Source organism: Mustela putorius, unplaced genomic scaffold, assembly GCF_011764305.1.
Source record: "Mustela putorius furo isolate JIRA1106 unplaced genomic scaffold, ASM1176430v1.1 tig00000592_pilon_pilon_pilon, whole genome shotgun sequence".
Lineage (NCBI taxonomy): Eukaryota > Metazoa > Chordata > Mammalia > Carnivora > Mustelidae > Mustela > Mustela putorius.
In genome coordinates, this window is record NW_025421426.1 from 10,460,608 (window position 1) to 10,484,308 (window position 23,701).

The 23,701-nt window shown below is 49.8% G+C and overlaps 1 protein-coding gene across 6 annotated transcripts in view; it reads right to left on the bottom strand.

Moving 5' to 3' along the window:
* The window catches only part of TOX2 (TOX high mobility group box family member 2), a 139,047-nt gene that overhangs the window by 70,985 nt on the left and 44,361 nt on the right, over positions 1-23,701 (bottom strand). For all 6 annotated transcript variants that reach the window (XM_045082184.1, XM_045082183.1, XM_045082186.1 and 3 more), the window contains one exon: positions 7,187-7,252. In XM_045082184.1, coding sequence (XP_044938119.1) covers positions 7,187-7,225 — 39 coding nt within the window. In that variant the 5' untranslated portion in view covers positions 7,226-7,252. The remainder of the gene's footprint in view (positions 1-7,186; positions 7,253-23,701) is intronic.

Below are 23,701 nucleotides of genomic sequence, written 5' to 3' on the forward strand. Positions count from 1 at the left end.
CACATACCCTCCCCAATGTCTATCACCCAACCACCTCATCCCTGGCACTCCCCTACACTCTAGAAACCCTCAGTTTGTTTCCCGAGACTGAGAGTTTCTTATGGTCTGTCTCCCTCTCTGAGTTCATCCCGTTTCATTTTTTCCTCTCTTCCTCCATGAACGTCTGCCTTGTTTCTCAAATTCCACGTTATCGGGGAGATCATATAATTGTCTTTCTCTGGTTGACTTATTTCACTTAGCATAATACCCTCTAGTTCCATCCACATGGTTGCAAATGGCAAGAATTCATTTTTTTGATGGCTGCATAATATTCTGTTGTATGTATATACACCATATCTTCTTTATCTGTTCATTGGTTGATGGACATCTGGGCTCTTTTCATAGTTTGGCTATTGTGGACATTGCTGCTATAAACATTGGGGTGCACGTGTCCCTTCAGATCACTACATTTGTATCTTTGGGGTAAATACCCAGTACTGCAATTGCTGGGTCGTAGGGTAGCTCTACTGTCTACTTTTTGAAGAACCTCCATACTGTTTTCCAGAGTGGCTGCACCAGCTTGCATTTCCACCAACTGTGTAGAAGGGTTCCTCTTTCTCCGCATCTTCGCCAACATCTGTCATTTCCAGACTTGTTAATTTTAGTCATTCTGACTGCTGTAAGGTGGTATCTCACTGTGGTTTTGATCTGTATTTCCCTGATGCCAAGTGATGTTGAACACTTTTTTGTGTACCTGTTGGTCATTTGGATGTCTTCTTTGCAGAAAGGTCAGGTCATATCATCTGCCCATTTCCTGATTGGATTATTTGTTCTTTGGGTGTTGAGTTGGTAAGTTCTTTATAGATCAGGGATATGAGCTCTTCTTTGTCTGACATGTCATTTGCAAATATCTTCCCCCATTCTGCCGGTTGTCTTTTGGTTTTGTTGGCTGTTTCCTCTGCTGTGCAAAAGCTTTTTATCTTGATGAAATCCCAATAGTTCATTTTTGTTCTTGCTTCTCTTGCCTTTGGTGATGTGTCCAGGAAGAAGCTACTGCAGCTGAGGTCAAAGAGGTTGCCACCTGTGTTCCTCTAGGATTTTGATGGATTCCTGTCTCACATTTACGTCTCCAGTGAGAATTTACATTTAAATCCTCTGGTGAGGATTTGCCAGGCAGGTATACTCTGGGAACTCTTTATATATTTGGGAGATTAATCCTTTGACTATATTGTGAGTTGAAAATAATTTGGCACAATTTTTCATTTGTCTTTTGACTTTACTTATGCTGTTTTAGCCATACAAAAGTTGTTTTTCTTTTTTATTTGTGGTCAAATTTTTAAGCCTTTTCTTCTAAGACTTGGAGTCATAGAAATATCTTTTCCACTGTAAAGCTGTAAAGTATACCTTAAAGTTTTTTCTGCTGCCTTTGTGCCATGAGTACATACAAATCTCTGATTTGTATAAAAGTTATCTTTTGAAAGGGAAGAAGCTGTGGACCCAGGATCATTTTCCCCAAAATCCCTTACCTCCATCTAAGACTCCGTGTTCTCCTCTTACTTCTCTGGTCACTGCTTCTCAACCTATTTCAAGGTCTTCTCCTACACTTTGCTTTGAGATATTGGAGCTCAACATTTAAGCTCCTTGGTCTTCTCCTCACTCTTCTCTCTCTCTGTCTTTGCAAATTTCCTCCTCACAGGGTTTTAATAGCATGGGCGAAGAACTTCCAAGTTGACTTCCCCAAGGAGTTCTAGCCATCTCCCTACTTGATCATCTCCACTTGTATGAGCATCTCAAATGTAACATGTCCAAGTCTAACCTCATCAAATCTGCACTTCCCCAGGCCTTTCCCAGCTTAGAAAACGGATACCACCATGCTGGAGAAAGGGCTATGCGGGAAGCCTCAGAGTCAACCTTGACTCCTTCATTTCTCTTTCACCCAAGATCTATCCATTGGCAAGACCTACTAACTTTATTTTCAAAACATATCTTAGATCCAACCACTTCTTTCCTTCTCCTCTGCCTCTACCACAGTAGAGGATATACCATTCTTCACTTACCCTCCCATGTGGCCCACCTGTATCTGCTCTTGCCATTAAGAGCTTTTAAAGCTGTACTATTTGATCATGTTATTCAATCTCAATCTCTTTCTCACTAACAAAGCCCAGTGACTTGCTGTGACTAATAGAATGTGTTGGAAATAGTCATGTGCCGGCTTTCTCCCTCCCTCTTTCCCTCTCTCTCTCTCTCTCTCTCTCTCACACACACACACACACACACACACACACCCTTTCAATAATTCTTAGGATAAAGTCAGAAATCTTTAGCGGAAGCCATATTTACAACTATGAGAGCAGGACATTCTACCTACATCCAGGAAGGGTAGACTAAGGAGCTGACATCCGCAGTGCCCCTGAAGGGACAAATGGCATTTGTTGGGTGAAAATGGTTAGGAATTCCTATCAGAAGAAACAGTGCATGCAAAGGCACAAAGTTATAAATGAGCACAAGAGGTGACAAGAGAGTCATCTGTGTAACCAAAGCATTATTTAGGACAAGAAAAACATGGAAATAAGTCCCAGCTAGTTTTATGGAATGCTGGAAGTTCATACAGTATCTTAGGTTACATTCTCTTGAAGTAGAGCCTGAGATTGGGGTTCCTATGACACTGACATTCCCCTTGAGAAGTGACTCCAAAGGGAAGGGAGGGCATCAGGACAGGGCAGGGGAAGGAGCTGAGCAGGGAAGCCATGTCAGCCGGAGCTCCGCGGGGATCTGCAGAATTGCTCCTGGCTTGAGACCAGACGCCCACCTGGCCTTCTAGACCATCCCCCACACTCCTCCCCATTCAGGGTTCTCATTTGGCAGAGGCTAATCCTCCAGAGAAGGGGCAGCTGTGAATAGTTAGCAGCCGGCACTCACAGCAGCTGGAGAACGGGTGTCCCGGCCTGGTGATGGGAATCCACACCACTCCTCTCAGGTACTTAAAATACTCTGGGCGGCAAACGTTACTTCTCCCAACTGACGGAACATTGCCACCCCTTGCTCAGGGTTATAGAGGGCATCTGGCTGGGATATGCAAGAGCTGATTTGAATCCAAGTCTGCTGAGCCCACAGCCTTGTTCCTTTCCTCTTCAGCCTCATCCCCGCAAGAAGGAGACTCTTCCCAGGGTCACATAACTGGGAAATATCGTCCTTGTGACTCCTAGCGAGGATCTGTTCTCAACCGGGGGCAGAGGGAGCTTATCTCTACAAGGCCCCCCATCTCCCAGAAGCTGCCGATGGGCCAGAAGCCATGCCTGAGAATTGCATCTCGGTCTCAGACCACCCAGAGGAGTCTGGTACAAAAGGAAACACAGGGTCCAGGGAGGGGGGAAAGGGGATACTGTGTGAAAGCTAAGGCAACCAGGCAGGAATTTTGTGGAAACTTGTAAAAACCAAACAATAAAGTATGCATTTGCAAAAGAAACTGCAAGCCCATAGAGCTGGTTTGAAAGTTAACAGGGGGTGCAGTTGGCTGTTACAGATCCCATAGGGAACTGTGTCTCTACTGCCATTTCTAGATAAAAAAGATGGGGTTTCAAGAGAAGGTTACATTAAAGAGCAGGTTCTTAATACAATGAAATGGTATGTTCTAGAAGCACATCTTCCAGAAATGGCTTCCTGCTTACATCAAGAGCCTTGCACATAATAGGTACCCAATAAACATTTGCTCAATGCATTTTATGCCACTTAGACTCTTTGTACTCTGAGGCTGTCTGGGGGGCTCAGTTAAGCATCTGACTCTTGATTTCAGCTCAGGTCTTGATTTCAGGATAGTAGGTTCAAGCCCTACGTTGGGCTCCAGGCTGGGCAAGGAGCCTACTTAAAAAAAAAAAAAAAAAAAAAAAAACATATAGCGTGTTTGTACTCTGAATCCTCTGTTGGTGAGGAGACCGTCATTTTGCCTGGATGTTTATGTCAGCCCCCCAGGAACTTGAACGATACAATCCCTGCAGTTGGTGGGGGAGCACAACATGACAGGGCGTTCATGTGTGTATCCACTTGATACACATTGAGGGGGGCCGGGAGGGGTTTAGACAAGTACTTCAGGGAAAAGACTGGAAGAAAATACTAAGAAGTAGGGATCCTGGAGCCCCCCAAGCCACTAGGGGCTGTATGACCTGGATGAGTCTGTTATTCTTCAGTAAAATCAGCATGAACAACATCCCGTGTTCCCATGGGTTTGTTAAAAGACCACAATACCTGGCAGTTCCTCATATCAACAGGTGGGGTCTACTTCCCCATGCTTGAGTCTACACTGGCTCTCTGACTTGCTTTGAGTGACAGAATGTGCTGGGAGTACTCATGTGCCAGTTCTAAGCTTAGACCTCAACAGGTCTTGCAACTGTTGTCCTTGCTGCTCTGGGAACCCACTCCTACCACATGAACCACCCCTCAGGCTAGCCTGCTGGGGGACAAGAGACTGTCTGGAAGAGAAGTGAGTCCCCATGCCAACCATCCCACAGCTGACCCGGCAGCTTACAGTGGCCGCTTACAGGGGTCCTAGCTGCGGCCAGAAGAGCCACCCAGCTTAAGCCAACCAAACCACCAACCCATGGAATTTTGAACTATGTAAATATTTGTTGTTTTAAGATGTTAAGTTTTGACTTGCTTAGGGTTTTTTCTTTAAGATTTTATTTATTTTGTTTATTTATTTATTTGAGAGAGAGAGAGAGAGAGCAAGCATGAGCAGAGCAGGGGCAGAGGGAGAGGGAGAGACAGAATCTCAAGCAGACTCTGTGCTGGGTACAGAGCCCAATGCAGGGCTCAATCTCAGGACTCTGAGATCATGACGCAAGCCCAAATCAGCAATCCAATGCCCAACTGACTGATCAACCCAGGAGCCCCTTGACATGCTTCATATGCAACGAAAGCCAACTGGCACCCTGTAGGAAGTCTAGATTGCAATTGCTAAATCTGCTCCCATCAAGGCTGGCTCCTGCCGCCAGGTGGCTGGTCAATCACAGGGAACCCTGATGTTTTCTCTATGAAGCGCTAAGTTAGGGAGACTCCAAGTGACAGCACAAGAGACTTGGATTCCCGTGGAGGAATCCAACTGCCTCATTTCACTGCCAGGGAAACTGAAGTCCAGAAAAGAGAAGGGGCCACAAGACCCATCACATAAGTCGTTCCCGAGTGCCTTTTACATGTCAGGCTTTGTAACACACTGGAAGCTACAACAGTGAATGAGGGTCCAGATCCTGCTCTCATGGAAGTCACAGGCTAGTGTGGAAATCAGATGCCAGCCAAGTCGTCACACAGATAAGCAGTAACAGATGCCACGGATTAAAAAGACACAGTGTATGAGAGAGAATCAAGGGGAGGGGACCTGATTTGGATTTCAGGGTCATGAACAGCTCTCTGACAAAGGGACACTTGGCTGAAGGAAGTTGGTGGCAGGCTTGAGGCAGGAATGGAGCAAAGTAATATGTGGAGCTCTGAGCCCCAGCTGTCCCCTCCCTGAATGAGCCACTCAACATCCTCCAGCCTCAGCTTCCTCGTCTATAAAATGGGATTAATGACAACCTACTACTTCTCAGGACTGGTGAAGTTCAGCTGAAGTAGCCACTGAGGAAAAGGCTTTGCGGCAGTGATGACGCGCTGGGTGGCGGGCAAGGGCGCTCCTGCGAGCAGCCTGTGGGAACGTTTTGCCCTGCATCTCTTCTGTAAAGGACTGTGGGCCCACGGGGAGCACCCCGAGCCCCACCCTCCCTTCCCACGGGAGGATGGTGGCCACACTGTCCATCAGGGTTTTAGCCATGCCGATTCCACCTGCCAGAGTTCTGAGAGCCAGGCTCAGCCCGCTAACAAAATGCACTTTAAACGCAGCGAAAGGGCTCAGATGAGATGCTCGGGAGCGGGGAAGCTCTGGTCTTTCGAGACCCCCCCATGTCCAAGCTGATTACGGACAATTAAATGACTTCAGGGGCTTCTTCCAAAATGAGCATTTCCAGGAGCTGGAGTCTTGCCCACCAGAGTGTCTTTCAGGCCGGCACGAGTCAGTGCCATATAAAGGCAGGCTTGCCCCAGCATTGTGATGCTCACACGGTCACAGGCCAGCCAAGGGGCATGGACGGGATGGCGGCCCCAGCACAAGCACCCCTGCAGCAGCGGGGGAGGGAGGTGCAGTGCCCCACGGCAGAGTTCACTCCCCCGCACTGAGTACGGGATCCTCCCTCACTGGCAGTGCACCCTAAAAGCCACAGGCCCATGCCTTACTCATCTAGGTCCACCACTGGGGTTGTCTCACAGGAGGGCACACATAAATGTGTGTGAATTCATAGCATTCTGATTCCCCAGCTGGAAAATGGGGGCCCAGCCACCCGACTTGGACTGCCACAACCATCACGACTGCACAGACAGAGGATGGAGGTCAGCTCCAGGGACGGGCTCGTCCAGCTCCCCAAGTTTCTCTGCACCCTGAGGTGCTGCCACCCTGTCGGCACCACTGCCTTAACGAACCGTCCTCCAAATTCCACAGCGTGCAGTGAGGACCCTCCCCGGCACCCCAGCCCGCAGTAAGGGTGCTACCAACTGAAAGAAAACAACTTTTGGAGACCAGGCTCTCAGTGGAAACTCAGATTCTAGCTGGCATCTGGAACTCGCAGAGGGCTAGGGACCAGGATAGCCCTGCAGAGGGATGACTCTGTCTCCTTCCCAGGGAGGACCACACAGGAAGCCTCTGCTCTCCCCCCCGTATGTCACATCCACAATACTCCCCAGTGGGACCACACAACGCTAGGTGGGCCGGAGAACTCCGTGTGCCTTCGCATGGCCATGTGTGCCTCCCTGCCAGCGTCGATCCCGTGGGTGCTCTGTGGTGGCAAGGGGCAGAGCGTACCAGGGAGCATGTGACATCTCTACTCGCTGCTGCTGAAAATTTCTCCTCTGTCCATGGGAAATGTGGACAATACATGTGCAGTTTCGCCAAGTTTTCAATGGTGCCCATTTTAAGCCAACCATAGCCAGGTAGGTGATTTACTGAAAACACCGTGGTCCCTGTTGGATTCGTCACTCTTAAAGGGATACTTGGTGTTCTTGATCCTTGTGAGACAGGACAGTGGTGGCCCTGCCGCACTGCTCTGCCCCACCCCGGGCCCACCTTGCAGCCGCTCAGCTCTGGCCAGCTCCAGGCTGGACCCCCACACAGGGAGGATGGTGCACCCACCTGGCTGGTCGATAGCAGCTCTGGGTTCCCGTCACTCATCCCCACGTAGGCACTGTCACCATCAAACTAGAACAGAGAAAGAAAGAGAAGTCGGTCTGAATACGATATTTTCCAGAAAGCCCCAGGAGACATCCAAGGAGGTCAGGAGACTGAATGCACGGAGGGGAAAGGTCTGTGGGGCCTGGGGAAGCCAAGCTCAAGGCCATGATGCCCAAACCCCATTTCAGCAGAATTCTCTCTAGGGTGAAAAGAGCAGCCCCTGTTCTGTGGCCCCCGTGGGCTTGGATTGGCACCATTCATCACAGAATGAAGAGAGGAAAACCTTTCTGCCCTTAATGCCTTGTCCAGAGATGCGAGAGATGGCCCTTGTCAGATACTGAGGCTCCCCATCCCTGGAAGTATGCAAATCTCTCTCTTGGCCAAAAGGACATCAGACTATCAACTGGAGCTAGGATTCCACATGATGGAGGGAGGCTGAGATCTTCAGAGTCCTGCCCCAGACATGCCCTCCAGGTCTTACCATCCTAAGAAGCTTGGGCCTCCTGCCACCTCCAAATTTTCCCCTTAGGCCACCTCTGGCCACAGGCAGTGAGGGCTGTGGTAGAAACCATGCACAGAAACTACAATCCTGTGTTCTGATAAGCTGCCAAGTCTGGATGCAGGGAGATCTTCCTGCAGTAGGAAGCAGGCGTCATGGGGGAAGTATGGGCTCTGGGTTCGCTGGCTTTTTTTCCACGATGTGCATTCTTGAGCTGGTGTCTGAATTTCTGAGGCTCCTCATCTGTAGAATGAGGATAATGATAGTGGTCCCCTCTCCACGGGGTATTGTACCAAAACATGGAGAGCACTTAGCTCATTTCCAGTAAGTTACCTTCCCTTGAGACAGGTGTCTTGGATCAGGTTCCCTAAATGCAGAGCATGGGACCAGGATTCAAATGCATGTGAGTTTTTGGGAAGTGCTCTTCGGGAAATTCTGTAAGGGAGGGAGGAAAGCAGGACAGGGCAGTGGAAGTCGTTCAGCAAAGATGATCTCAGCTGGAGACCTGCAGCAGCCTGGTCCCATGAGGAGCATGAATCGCCCCATGGAGTTCCGTCAGTCACTGGCTGCAGGCTGCCCTTAGGGAGCAAGGGGAGGCATAACCTTCTGAGCAGGGCAGCCCCCGTTTGGCCAGGGACAGTTCCCCAGAGAACCGTGCCAGCTGTGAGCCATTTGCAGCCAGAGCTCCTGACAGATGGAAGCTGGCTGCAGAGGCTAGTAAAGGGATCTGGGTGGGGCCCTGATGGCAGCTGGACATTTTATTTTAATTGAAAATGTAATTTTTTAATTAGGTGATATGCACAGGGTTCAAAATTTCCAACGCATGAAAAGCAACAGCGTGAAAATTCTCCTTCCCACCCACCTCCCGCCACCCCTTGCTCCTCTCCAGAGGCGACCCCTGAGTCTACGGCTTCCTTTGCATCCTTTCGGAACTGATCCACATGTATACATTTGATGGTCGTTTCTTTCACATAAATGACAACATACTCTACACCCTGGTTTGCACCTCATTTTTCTCCTAGCAACATGTCTTGGGAAGTGTTTTATATCAGAACGTGATTCTGTCTCCCGGTACCTGGTATTCCACGGAATGGATGTAACAGATATATTCAACTAGCTAAGCTCACGGGCAATCGAGCTGTTTCTAGGCTTTCCCTATTCCAGCACAGTTCTCGTGAATATTTTTGTACATTCATCATTTTGCCAGGGTGTGAGTTTATCTGTAGGGTTAGTCTGTAGAGTCGCTGGTTTCAGGCATGTGTGTGAGTGAGATTCTGATAGGCATCGCCAAGCACCCTCGCGGAGGCCGTGAAAACCCACCCTGCCATGATTATGCACAAGATGCCAGGGCACCTGGGCGCTCTTCAGGCACAGAGGCTCAGCGCCCAGCCCTGCTACCTCTGCGGGCCACCCCCCAACCCTTCCGGGTTCCCATGCCCTGCTCTACCTTGTTCTTTGGTCCATAGACCCTTTTACCTTCTAGCATTCCACATCATTTACTTATTTTACCATGTTCAGTGCTTGTGGTGGATTTCTCCTATCAAAACGGAGGCTCCTGACGGTCAGGAGTCTTGGGCTCTCTGCCTCCCAAACACCTAGAATAGTGGCTGGCACAAAGCAGATAATCAATAATTGCTTGTTGGCTGAATGAATGAATGAAGCATGATACTATTCACATTATCTTTTACTAGGCCAGTCTTCCCATCAAGGCAGCAGGGTTAATGGGTATACCCAAATGCCTTGCCAGCACAGGGATGGGCAGAGTCCTTCAGTGACTGTCGTATTAACAAAAGAAAAGGTCGCACCATGCCCAGAGTCTAGGCACTGGCCCCCAATGCAAGGGTCATCCAGCACACTGCCTGGAGCTATGCTTTAAGGCTCTGCTCAGAAACCACCTCCTCCAGGAGGCCTGCCAGGCTCTCACCTCCTCTGGCTGTCCTTCTTACAACATAGATTGTCTCCACATCTATCTTCTGCCTCAGAGTGGGAGCAGCATGGAGGCTAGAACTGTGTTCTGGTCATCTCCAAACTGCCTCCCCCTCCAGCATCTGTAACAGGCTGGCATCAGAAACGAGACAAGGAATGGGACAGGGTGCGGAGCTTTCAACAAAAACTCCTGGGTGCTATTTGATGTGTCCCCATGGCCATTTATTCCTTGGAGAAAAGTAAAACCTTTTAAAAAGCCATACATAATTTATATGTTCTTTAAGAAACAATGACTAGAAATGGAGGGGGACTTAGTTTAGCCAGGTGTCTAAAACATTTTATAAGGCAATAGTAATGAAACGGTATGGCACAGGCTAAAAACACAGCCCATGTAACAGCCCATTTATTAAATGCTGGCTAGGATGGAACCACCGTAAAAGGAAGGACCCGGTCTCCTCTCCCTGATGCACACAGCAGGCACTCAACAAATATATGGGGAATGAATGAATATACCCAGCACTAAATAAATACCATAAAATATCTCATTTCATCCTGAAAACAACCCAGCAAAGCAGGTATTATTTTCCTTGTTTAAAACCAAGGAATCAGGTTGAGAGGATTCACAGCTATCCAAAAATCACACACTTAGAGACAGGCTGGGTTTCAGAGTGGGCTGCCTGCTTCTTTGGTCTGGTCTCTCCCACTAGGCCAGAAGCCCCTTAAGAGTGGGGATCAAAGCTTTGCAGCACCCCAATATAGAAGCAACCATTAGCCTGGGGCTGGCACATAGGGAGGGAGGCATTATCCGCGGTGAGCCGTGGGGGATGGCTCTGAGGATACGGGAAAAGAAAACCCTGGATTTTGGGGTGTATAGCCTGGGAGACGCAAGGGGTCTGCCAAAGGGACCACATGAGGTCCCCAGAGCCTGCCTCTAGTGGGTTCAATCATTCAATCATTTATTCAACCAAGAAAAGCTGCCACGTGCCAGAGTAAAGCTTTCTTCTTACCTTCAAGGAGGACCTGAGCAGCTGGCAGAGGTTCCCAAGACCAGGCTTGGGTCAGCCTCTGATGGGTTACCCCAATTGTCTTGCATGGTGCCCTGGGAGCACACTGGGTTTGGGACCTGGCTGCCGGGCAGCCATGAACCTGAGATGGTGGTGGTGGCGGCGGCGGGAGGTGGAGGGAGTCTGTTCTCTGACCTCCTTGGCTCAGGGTTCCACCATATCGGAGTCCTTGCAGGGGAAGGAAGGAGAGAGGGTGACCCCAAGGGTCCCAGGCTTCCCCTGGCTTGGCCCCCAGGGTCCTAAGGCCTGGAGCCTACCTCCTCAGCCCTTTTGGGGAGGTTGTTTTTCTGGGGGAAAGAACTTGCAAGCCAAGGGGAGAAATCACAAATCAGGGCCCCCTCCTCCTCCGCATGCACAACCAAGATCACAAATGCCCACATTTGTACCCACCGCACAGCGAATGCTGGGGGCGGGGTGTGTGTGTGCGGACACAAATGTCTATGTCAAATGCAATGTGCCCAAGCCTGGTGACTACACACACATCACAAACCGGTGGAGGACTGTGACGACACTTCCTCACACACGTACCACACCCACAGGCAACACAAGCCAACACAGAGGTGTCCGTAGCACGAGCCTGAATGTGCACGTGTCGTAGACCCTTTATGTGACGGGTACGCGACGCCCACAGCGTGCACACCGGGCAAGGAAGGGAAGACGCTCATCTGCAGCGACGTAAACAGAACTCGCCTGCGTGTACCCACAAACGTGCATGGCGTGAGCGTGTACCGACACAGGCAGGAGCTTAAATTTCATGCATATCTCACAATGTATCAGTCCCTCGGCCAAAAATGTATTTTTTCACGCCACGCAACCTTCTGTATCTTTTAAAATTGGGGGTGGGGGTAAAATGCAGGGGGAAAAATGGCCCAAGAATTTCCGTGAAATGCAGGAGAACATCCTCTTACCACTGACTGGAATAGATTAATTTTCCCCATTTCATATTCTAATTATAATTCCTTTCCCCATCGCCATCTTCAGTCCTCATTACAGCTGGAAGATTGTTCTGCAAAAGCCAGACCTTCATCTTCTCTTCCCAAGAGTTTTGTCATGGAAATGAGTTTGGGAATCTGAAAGAACCCACATTTTTGCAAATATCGAATGTGTGGGGATAACCCTTTCATGACGGCCACCAGGAACCCTGCTCACAGAGGCTTCTGAAGGGTCTGTCTCTCCCCCCAAACCATGTGGTCCCCTTCGCAAGAGAGGCTCCTGGGCCCCTACTCCGACAGCCCTCCCAACCTAGATCCCATTTTAACTTTAAGGAAACTTAGCAATAGCCAAGGTGAAAAGGGAGAGCCCTGATCTTAGAATCAGACAATGCCAGTTCCATCAGCACCACCGTGAGCAAGTGCATTAGCTGCTCTATGCCTCGGTTTCCTCATTCTTATGATCCTGAGAGACACTGATTCATAGTAAGTGTAAATTAGGTATCTGGGGGATGGACAAATGAGGTAACTGGATGGGTGAATGGATGGGAGGAGGGAGGGAGTGAAAGATGAGATAGAGGGGTGAATGGATGGATGGATGGATGGATGGGTGACAGATGTATACATGAGCACAGTCTAATGGAAATATAATCCAAGTTACAAATGCAAGCTGCATATGTCATTTTAAATTCCTGTGGCCACAGTTATAAAACCAAATATAAATAAGTGAAATTAATTTTAATTACATATTTTATTTAACCCAATATTTTTAGCATATTATGATTACAACATGTAATCAACAGAAAAACTGTGAATGGGATGGTTTGAAGTCTTTTTTTTTTAATACTGTCTTTGAAATCTGATGTGCATTTTACATTACAGTGTATCTCAGTTTAGAATTAGCCATATTTCAAGTGCTCAAATGTCACATGTGGCTGGTGGTTGACATAGAGAAGGACATAGTTGTAATGGGTAAAATGAGTGGATATATGGTGGGCAGATGTATGGGAGGGATGGATGGATGGATGATAAATAGGTGCGAGGGGAAGATACGTGGTTTGGAGAATTGAAGGTGATCGATGGACCAGGAGGTAGATCAACAGATGACTCAGTGATTGGACAGCAGATTTAGAAGGTGGGATGGGTGGGGGGTGGGTGCGATGGCTGGATGGATGGAATGGTTGAGTGAGAAAGAAGAATGAAGAGTGAGAATGAAAACCCCAAGTGGGATGCCTGGGTTGATGGAGTGGGTTGCATGGGTGAGTGGGATGGATAAGTGGATGGTTAACTTCTATCTGGTAATTCCTTCTCACTCTACTCATACTTCCCCTGGACAATGTCATGGCCTCTTAGGATTACAATGTATCACTGACTCTCAAATGTTCATCTTCAACCAAATTACATCCAGATTCCAATGTATAGTTTCTCCCTGGACATCTGGTCCATGAGCATCTCAAATTCCACACACCCCACACTGAACTTCTGACATGTGCCTGGATCTGCTCTTCTTCCAGGGGTCCACCATCCTGAGAGAAGATGTCACCTTCTGCACAGGATAGAAGCAGTACCTCCAGGATGACTTTGGACCCCATCTCTCCTATATCCCCTAATCCAAACACCCACAGAGGCTCTGTGCTTAGCTCCCACTCCCCCCAATCCATCCTCCACCCTGGCTATCACTAGTGCTTGGAACAAAACCCTGCAGTGACACCACATCATTGGTCATTGACAACTGGCCCTGAGCCTCAGCTCCCAGGGCATCCCTCAAGGTTACAGGAACCTCCAGTGCCCCAGCCTTTACACATATTGTCCCACCCTCCTCTTCCCCTCCTCTACCCACTAAAATCCAACTCTCCCTGGTCTTTTTTTTTTTTTCCTGGTTGTGTTGCACCCTTAGCAGTCTTGCTTTCTTCTGTTAGATCTGTGTTCTTGGGCCCAACCTTAAACTTCCATCCTAAGTTGGCTCTGGGTTCAATTCAACTTCTATATGTAATGTGATGTCCTGGGCTACACACAGATTCATGAATTAGAGTATTGGTTCCACCCGTAATGGTTGTGAGTGACCTTGAATTTAACCTGTTATTGTTATTATGTGTTAAACTCTTCTCCCCGCATCCGGCTTGGCAACCCTCTCCATCCGGACTATGTTTCCTAGGTCACTGAGGCTGTCCGTTCTCCCTTCAAATCTCTCCCCTCCCCACCCTGTTGACAATACACCAGTCCTGCCCTTCCCTTTTGTTGCAAAAGGTGAAATCTCTCAATCCTGTTCAAAGTCAACCCATTCACCTTGACCCCACCCCTCTCATGTCTTCCCCTCATTCACTCATACTCTCCAGCCGGGTCTAGGATCTAATTTAAATATGCAGAAGCAAAATTAAATCAATTCATGCCCTTGTATATCATGTAGTAAACACCTACAATGTGCCAAGTAACACAGTCACAACCACTGGGAATTTATAATAAATAAAACTTGTCATAAGGCACAGAAACATAAAAGCAAAGGGGTTCTGAGGTTATAAAGAGGGCAACTGTTGTTTACAGAACAATATCTCGAGTGTGTATTATGTGCCCGACTTTGTACTGGCATAAGACGTGATGACTCTGACAGTCAGTTCTATGCAGAAGCTTCAGAGAATAGAATGTTTCCATTCCCCACATTGGAGAAAGACAGGCAGTTCTCTGGCCATAGTCCCGAGATGGGAACGAGTAACTATGAAACTTGTTCGAAGCCCATCCCAACTGGTCAGTGACAGCTCCACATTCACTCAAGCCTCTGAAAATCAAATTGATCAATAATATTCTGACTCCAGTAGCCACGTGCCCACCTCTAGGACTTAGCCAGTCCCAGAGCCTCCTGCTTCTGAAAATCGTCTACTCCGGGACACTGTGCTCCCCCCCCCCCCGCCCAAATCCTACAAACCTCAGCTGATGCTTGATTTGAAGAGACTAGCTTTGCAAAGTATAGCAACGAATTCAGCATTTCAGACATTAAATAATGGTTTCTTCTTTGACAAATGTGGCAATGGCAGGATAAGGTTACTCCAGGGATGTGGACACAAGGAAGGAAGGCTTCTCAAGAGAGGCATCCTGAAAAGGCAACATGGCAGCTCCGGCATGGAGGGCACACAGGAACTGGCCAGGCAAAGAGTGGGGAACATGGCATTCAAGGCTGCTGTGAGCTCAGGCCAATGAGCAGCTACCGTGTCCCAGACCTCATCCCCAGGCTGTGCCTGGTCATCTCACTGGAACCCTCCCAGAAATGCCAAGGCTGCAGGGCCAGCCCCATTGTAGAGATGAGCAAGGCAAGGCTCAGGGTTGCTGGAGAGCTTGCCCAAATCCACCCAGCCAGTTCTGAACTTGGCCTTAACTCCTGGCACCAAAGAAACAGTTGTTCTGTAGAATCTGCTTGCCCCCGCTCCGCTCCTTGCACAGAGACACAGATCAAAGACCAAGGATGCACAGCCCCCAGCACAGCCAGTGGCAGACACTGAGAGATGCACCTCACAGAGATCTAAAGAGGAAACAATCAAAGCAGCATACACTGCGCCTGCCTACCCCCACGTCGGCCGTGAGAACACTCCTTCTATGTGGATCAAAACACGGCTCAAAAGCTAGAGGCAGCGAATGTGGCAGCTGCGCCCTGGGCCCTGCCAAGAGTGCGGTTTTATGTGGCGGTGTCACAGAGAGATGTACATCAGGACCCAGGAGAGGCGGGGGAGGGGCAGAGAGGCGCTGTGCAGGGAAAGGGGCCCCGGGACAGAGCCTCGGGCACAAGCGCACTTAGAGAAGGATAATGGTTACAAACCCTGGCCCTGATGCCAGGCTCCCTAGGTCCAAATCTCAGCCTTGCTTTTCAAGTTGTGTGACGTTTTAACGAAGTTACTCTTTCTCAGTTTCCTCATCTGGAAAATGGGTCTATCACTTAGATTGACTACATTAACACAGAGAAAGTACCGAGAACATCGCCTGGTACACACACAGCAAGCACTCAGTAATTGTTAGCTATTACTTATATAAAGTACAGAACAACCCCAAGAGGCCTCTAGGTCACTATAACTACCCCTCTCCCATCGGTGAGGAAACTGAGTGGGTCTTTATACAACCCTCTGAGGTCTCACACATGGGGAAGACAAGACCCCTGATGCCCATGCCTGCCACATATAATTTAAAATAAAATCTGTAAATTGCAATCTTCATGAGTCCAAATGAGAGATTTTTCCCACGATGATGCTTTGTTCCTAAATACCAAATATCAATTTCCCTCCAAAAAAAGCTTTTCTCTTTATTGGTGCACCTGTTTTCCAGCATAATGCATATCCTTTTTCTGCCCCCTGAGAAACCCAGCCCTACGACTGGCCCAGAGTGGTTAAAGGATCTTTCCAAGGCCACACAGCCAGGATGTGGCAGAGCTGAGTCTATAGTCCAGGCTGCTGGTTCCCCAAAGGCCTATACTAGCTTCCCATCCCACCATTTTCCAGCTTTGTAAACCAGAGCAGGTGACCTGACAGCTCTGTGCCTGGGGTCTCATCAGCCAGTAAGGGGGAGCAATGCCTGCCAGGGGAGTGGGGCGGGAGCAGACCTCTTGAGCAAGCCCAGCACTGTGGTTACTGTAGGACCCTCCTCCCCGCTACCAGCAAGAGTTGGTGTAGATGGTGCTGCCTGTTTAAGTCATAAAATACATTGGGAGGGAGTATGAAAAGACAGCGATCGCTACAGCTGCCGTGGCAGAGAGCTACCAGGCACCTGCCTCCTCTGGGAGAGAGGAGTCACTGTCCCCATTTTACAGATGGGGAAGCAGAACCTTCTCAACTGGCTCCAACCATCCTCCTTCCAGACCCGTACTCTCTAACAGGGAGACCCTCAACCACATGTGGCCCCCGAGCATCTACAATGCAGTTAGTCTGAATTAAGGTGTGTGTGAGTATAAAATACTCACCAGGGCTCAAAGACTCAGAACAACAACAAAAGAATGTGAAATTCAGGGGATGCCTGGGTGGCTCCGTGGGTTAAGCTGCTGCCTTCGGCTCAGGTCATGATCCCAGGGCCCTAGGATCAAGCCCCGCATAGGGCTCTCTGCTCAGCAGGGAGCCTGCTTCCCCACCCCCTTACCTGCCTCTCTGCCTACTATGTGATCTCTGTCTATCATTTAAATAAATAGATAAATCTTTAAAAAAATAATCTGAAATTTATGATTACATGCTTAAGTGGTAACATTTTGGATACATGAATTTAACTGAAGTCTATTATTAAAAATTAATGTCACCTGTTTCTTCTTTTTACTTTTTTTAACGTGGCTGCTAGAGAATTTAAAGTTACATATGTGGTCTGTATTCTATTTCTACAGGAGAGCACTGGTTGAGATGCGGTCCCTGGGGAAAAGAATTCTCTGTGATAGATATGGGGAAACGGGAAACCAAGGCGCACAGAGGGGGAGTGATTTGTTCAAGGCGAGAGGTTGGTGCAGAGACACACCACTCACTGGACAGATGTGACTTGAGTTCTAGGTACTGGGATGCAGCAGAGAACAAAATGTGGAGCCACTTCCCAGCCCAGAAGGGACACAGGGAGCATGCAGACTCCTTGTCCACCAAGGGCCCCGCACACAACAGGGTAGCTGCACCTGGCTCCAACCCTCATCTCCCCATAGTGAGCTCTGATCACACAGCTCCGGTGAGCTCCCGCTCCAACCCAGAGCAGAACCACCTCAAACACCCCTGGTGAGTCCCACACAGGCCATTAGCCAGCTGCAGCTGCCAAGAGGAGCCGATGGGCAGGGTAGCCCAGTGGGCAGAGCAGGGCGGCCTGGCAGGCCGGTAGCAGCTTACGTACCCTCCAACACTACCGCAGATTTATGGCAAAAATTATCCTCTCTCTCAGCTCCATTTAAAGCCATTTGGAGCTCGCTCCCATCCCCGATTATAAATCTAATTGCACATTCCAAACAGACAAGCGCTCATTAAGCTTTAATTATGCACATGTTGTTTTCAACAAACATTTTCATTTGGCCGCTGCGAGGGGGAATGTTTCCAAGGGGGCTGCAGACGCAGCCTGGGCTGGAGGGAACGGGCCGGGAAGTGGGTCAGGGTGTGGTCCAGTGAGACTGCCCAGGAGCAGGGCGAGGACCCCATCAGATCTGACGCAGGCTTTGGCGGCCGCCCGCCGCGCTTCTGCGGCAGTGGATGCCAGCATGTGTGTTCCCCGCTGGTCTCACCTGCATCCCTAGTGTAGTCTCATCTCAGCTGGCGCCAATGGGCCTCTGTGGGGTGGGAGGAGAGAGGACAGGGACCTACATTCCCAGCTCCGAGCCATAAGCCCTCCCCCACCAGAAGCTGGTGTCTTCAAAGCCTGCAGCTTGTTCCTGCTCCCACCGCCCCCCTCCACCACCACGGCAGTGAAGCAGTCCTTCTCCAGCACAATCTTCCCTTCCCTCATCTGTTCACTCATCTAGTCCTGAGCAGAGACCTGGTTCGGCAGGGAGGGGCCAGTGTGAGGCAGGAAAGACAAGGCTCCTGTCTGGTTCTGCCCAGGACCTTCTCTTCAGGCCCCATACTTGCCACTAAGGGCAAAGTCTTGGAAAGAACTTGAGAACCTGCCCTCTGCCAACCCAACTCTCGAGGTGGCCTCCTGTCCCTCACTCGGACTCCCTCCTGTACCTCCCTTCTCTTCCCTTTCTTTCCATGCTGCCCCCTCCAGGAAGCCCCTGATGAGAGCTGCCCCTCTGCTTGGGGGGCACCCCGAAAGCATTTATTGTCTGACTCCTCAGATCACCGTGTCCCGCTGTTTCCCCAAAGCGCTCTCTCCTCTGGGGGAAAAGGAGAAGTACCTGTTCGCTCTGTGGCCTTCAACAAGACCTTCCTCTCTCCGGGCTTCACCTCCCTTTTTGTACATGAAGGGGTTGAATGGATGAGGCTCTCTTGAGCCCTTCAGCCGCTTTGCCAGGGTTGGGTTTTGTTTTTGTTTTTTAAGATTATTTATTTGTTTTTAGAGAGAGGGGGAGTATGAGCAGGGGGAGGGTCAGGGGGAGAGGGAGAGAGAAACTCAAGCAGACTCCGCGCTGAGTGCAGAGCCTGGTGCAGGGCTCGATCCCATGAGCCATGAGATCACATCCTGAGTCAAAACCAAGAATTGGATGCTTAACTGACTGAGTCACCCGGGCACCCCCATTTGGTCAGTATGAAGTTTTGCTGTTTGTTCCAGAATTAGACCTTCCTCTTCTCACCACAGGAGGGTCCTGAAATCATCAACCCCCACTTCAAATGTTCTGCCACGACCCTACAGAGCAGGGGGAGTTTGCTGAGCACGTCCATGGTGCACAAATGGTGCGCACCCAGAGAGGAGGGGACGAGGATGGTGCAGAACCCCCAAGGCTGCTCCTCAAAGAGGTTCTGGAAATGCAAGCAAGTGGTGGCTTGCACCACTTCAGCATGTGGTGGCTCCCTGTGGCTTTAGGGCAGGGTCCTGGGAACAGGCTCTGAGAGTGAAGGTGGAAGTTCACTGGGTGGGGGATGGGGGTGGGCACTCCAGGAAAGGCAGAAGGCAGGAGGGGCAGAGGGACAAGGTGAACCATGATGCAGTCACACCAGAGACGGCAGCCTGTCCACAGGACAGCTCTGGAGCCATGTCCCGGACTAAGGCAAGGAGCCACTGCATTCCCGGCCACGGGACCCAGGCTGCCCTGGGGGAAGGGGCTAACCTTGGGAAAGGCCCCCTCCTTCCACCAAAGGCAAGACCCAGGAGGCTCAGCAGCCAGACAACAGCAGCCAACACTCTGACTAGCTGGCAGGATGAGCGTCTCAGATGAGGAGGGATCCGGTGACACAAGAGCATCCACTACCTCTATGATCGTTTTTTTCATTTCAACTAATTGGTGCAACATTTACACGGTGCTTGCATAAGCCAGGCTCTCCTTTAGCCGATCTGTAAATTTTCGCTCACAGAATCTTCTCAATAACCCTGAGGTAAGTTACTACTACTCAGGCTCCCATTTTACAGATGAGGAAACTGAGGTAAAGAGTCTTGCCCAAGGCCACCCAACTGGTAGGGGGTAGAGTCGGGACTCAAACCCAGAAGCCCATCAGCAGGGTCGAGGTTCTAACGACTCCCCCATGTCTGCGGTCTGACCCTCTACCCTGCAGAGCTGCGGAGCTGTCCAATTCCCGCCACCTCCCCAGAGACTGCAGTCAGTGGTGGAGAGCCTCAGGTTGCTGGGACGGCGAGGATTCATGCTTGACAATGATCTATCCTCCGCGGTTGGATAAATGTCCCCAAACCGATTCTTGCCAAAGACAATTAACCCAGGGCCACATGAGGGAGCATCCGGTGGGATTGTGGCACGGGGTGGGGGGTGGGGTGAGCAAGTGCCAGAGACAATGAGCAGCAGATGATTTGGGAGATATTTTCTCCCAGCGCTACAAAACAAGCCCTCAATCATGCCACAAAGGGCTTGCATTGTTGGAAGGGAAATATGTCAACGACAGCGTTCAGCCGTGGGTCGGTTAAAAAAAAAGGGGGGGGGAAGCAAAGAAAAAAAAATCTTTTGAAATAGCAATTTGACCTAGAAAGGTTTTCTAGGTCACATGAACTTGGCATTTAGGCATCTAACCCCAAAACCTAACACAGACAAAGTACCAAGTTCACTTCCTTCTGTCAGTGCCAGATAACACAGGAAATAATAGATGTAAACACTGCTGCTGTATTGTTAAGTGCTGTCTTAAAACCAGCCTTTGGACTTGGGAGCTGGGGGAACACTGGCTCGCCGCGGCTCTGGAAGCCCGCAGACCTGGGCTCGCTCGTGCCCGGTGCGGTCGTGGGGCCAAGGCAAGGGCCTCGCCCAGGGGGATCCTCGAACCCCGCCCCCCGGAAATGGGAATGGAACCGGCGGGTTGGGTGTGCCGCCTCTCTGCATGAGGTGGATTCCCGCCCTCCAGCCCTCTGTTCTTGATCATCGAACCTCTACTCCCCAAGTCTGGGCTCCCCCTGAGGACCCTGTGCACAGGGGCCGGGAGGCCAATGGAAGAACCTTGGTCCTAACAGACCTTTTCCCCCAGAAAACCGAGAGAGAGAACAGCCTACACTCTGAGGCTCAGCACAGGCCAGTGAGTTCTTGTACCGCATCTTCACTTCAGAGCCACCCAGGGTAAGAGAAGTCGGGAGCCTTGGAGACCTTCTCATTATCCCACGGTGGAAACTGAGGCCCGGGCTGTAAGGTGACCCACAGGGGTCAGCAACAGCATGCTGAGGGTCACCACAGCCACACTGCTAGGTCCCCCGAGCCTGGGTGTCCAAAAGAAGCCAGAGTTAGCCCACTTGCCATCAAAGCTGAAGGTCATGGGGACCAGCCCACCTTCTCCAATCTCTGACCTGGGTACCTGTGCTGTACCCAGCCACGTGCCAGGCTCTAAGAACTGGACACGAATGATCTCCAGGGAAGCCTGGGGTCCAGAGGGAATACGGGCCCCAGCACTTGATGACACCGGGGGTGACAAGGCACTAAGGGGAGATAAGCCAGGTGAGAGCAATTGATGCACATCGGTTAGGTAGAGGGAGCAGAGTGAGCAGAGGGTAAGAAAAACCGGGGTGTGTGTGCACAACTGGGGTGGAATGTCTATAAACCATGGAGGGGGGCTGCAGTGCAGAGTGGGTGGGAAGAATCAACCTGCACTAAAAAAAAGGTGGGGGGGCGGTTTACAGCAATGTTCCTAAAAGAAGAGTAATGGCGGGTGCCTCGTTTGGCCAGAGACTAAAACTTTCCGTGTGGCCAACAGCCAGAGGAGTGTGACAGTGACATCAGAGAAGAGCTTAAAATCAGTGCAATGGCAAAGAAAGCGCAGAATTAGACCCGGCTCTGTATGAACACGTACGGTGAAGGAGCGCACATTAACGATATGCCGGGTACGCGGGACATGCTTTCCATACAGTATTCACTCGAGCTTCTGTGGGAGATATCGACCCACTTTACGGAGGAGAAAATGCATGGTACAATTTCAGCAACTGCTCACAGGTCACACGGCCAGAAAGTGGCAAAGCCAGAATCTTCACTGGGCCAAGTTTCACCCTCATAACAACTATTCTATTTTGTCTCTCTTTTTGGAAACAAAGAGACAAAGACCAATTATTTTTTTTAAAAAAGACAAAAACAGAATGGGGATGACGGGTTATCCTGTTCCTCTTTAGGAACACTTACCTAGATTCTCAGTGCAAGCCACAGACCAAAACGCACTCTAAACAGATTAAAGAGTTAAATATAAAAAGTCATGTTATAGGGAAATAGCAGAAAACAGAACAGAATGTTTATCAGATCTATGGCAGCAGGATAACTTCCTCAGCCCTTGAAGCAATCACAGAGGAAGGGAGATTGACAGATTCAAATATATATGCATTAATATCTTCTGTAGAAGGAAGCATAATAAAACCAAAATGAAAAGGACATCAGACTAAGAAAATATCAGCACCGACTATGAGACAGTTAATATATACGATGTAGAAACATTTCAGTCAAATTAAAGAGACAGCAAGATGCCAATAGACAAAAGGACACAGGACACAAACAGGAAAGCCAGGCAAGAGGCAATCTACCAAGAAACAAATATACAGGGAAAATGTACATTTGATTCGATGATGGGGAGAAATGTACGTGAAACACACCTACTGTAATGAAAGGGATATTTCACGCCAGTCCTGACAAGGAAAACAGTTTCCAGCCTACTGGAAAGCAATATGGCAGCCACTCCCAAGGCAGACAGCCAGCCGGGAGCAGGGTAGTGGAAAATCCAAGACCCCTGTCTCCTGCCTCAGGAGTCACCCCCTCACCACTTTGAGGGGGTGCCCCTTTATCTCCAGTACACAGTCTTGCTTAAAACGGTCTTCTGTTCTGAGCTGGAGATGGTACCAGCAGTGGGTGGGACATAGTCTTTGTCCTCCTGAGCTTGTGGTGTACTGAGGGGGGCAAGGGTAGGAACTGTATTGCAGATGATAGGCATACTGGGAGCCAGAGTTCATGGGAGCGTAGACGGCTGTGTAAAAAGACTGCACAGAGGGGCACCTGGGTGGCTCAGTGGGTTAAGCCTCTGCCTTTGGCTCAGGTCTTGATCCTAGGGTCCTAGGATGGAGCCCCACATCGAGCCCCGCATCGGGCTCTCTGCTCAGCGGGGAGCCTGCTTACCCTTCTCTTCCTCTGCCTACCTCTCTGCCTCCTTGTGATCTCTGTCAAATAAAAAAATAAAATATTAAAAAAAAAAAAAAAAAGACTGCACAGAGAGACGGCTTCTCCCGGCAGGAAGAGCATACTTAGCCAGGTGATGAGAGAAGGCACCGGATGGAAGGGAGCGAGCATGGGAACAGCCCCCAGCAAAGTTGGGGAGCTGGAGAGGAGGCCCATGCACCGAGCAGGGAGGCAGGGAGAGCTGAAATGCCAGGCAAACAGGACCTCCTTCTGATGGGGCTTCCAGGGCTACACTCGGCAGCTGAAACCCTCTGTGGGAGCTGCATTTTAGAAAGCTGGCCTCTGACCTCAGGACAGAGAATGGACTGGAAAAGGTAAGACTGAGGCTTGTCCGGGAAGCCAGGCAGAAGCTGCTATGACGATCGACAGGGTGGGGACCGGGAAGCGGGACTCTGCGCAGAGCCGGGACACAGAAGAAACATTTGATGGAGCGCTACTAAGTAAACTGGTGTGGCAGAGATTCAAAAAGAGACATTTATGTTGACGGCTAGAAAGGGAAGCGGGGCTGGAGCCAGAAGAAAACCACGGCAGTCCCCAGCGTGTTTCCCAAACTATGGAACCGAGAGTCTCGGAGATGAATGAAAACTGCCAAGAGCAAGGGATCACCCAGGAGTCAGAAAGGGGGTGACTCACGCAGTTCGCAAACCCTAATTTCCTCTCCTTGGTCACACACTTCCTCCTGATTTCTTTTTCTGATGATTCATAAGAAAAAATTTCCCCTTTTCAATTCAAACCAGAAATGCTTGAGCACCTGAGTTCACCCTGCCCAAGCTATAACCTCTGCCCCCGAGCAAACAAAACCCCACTTAACCCCAAGCAACTAAAAAGACACTGGCT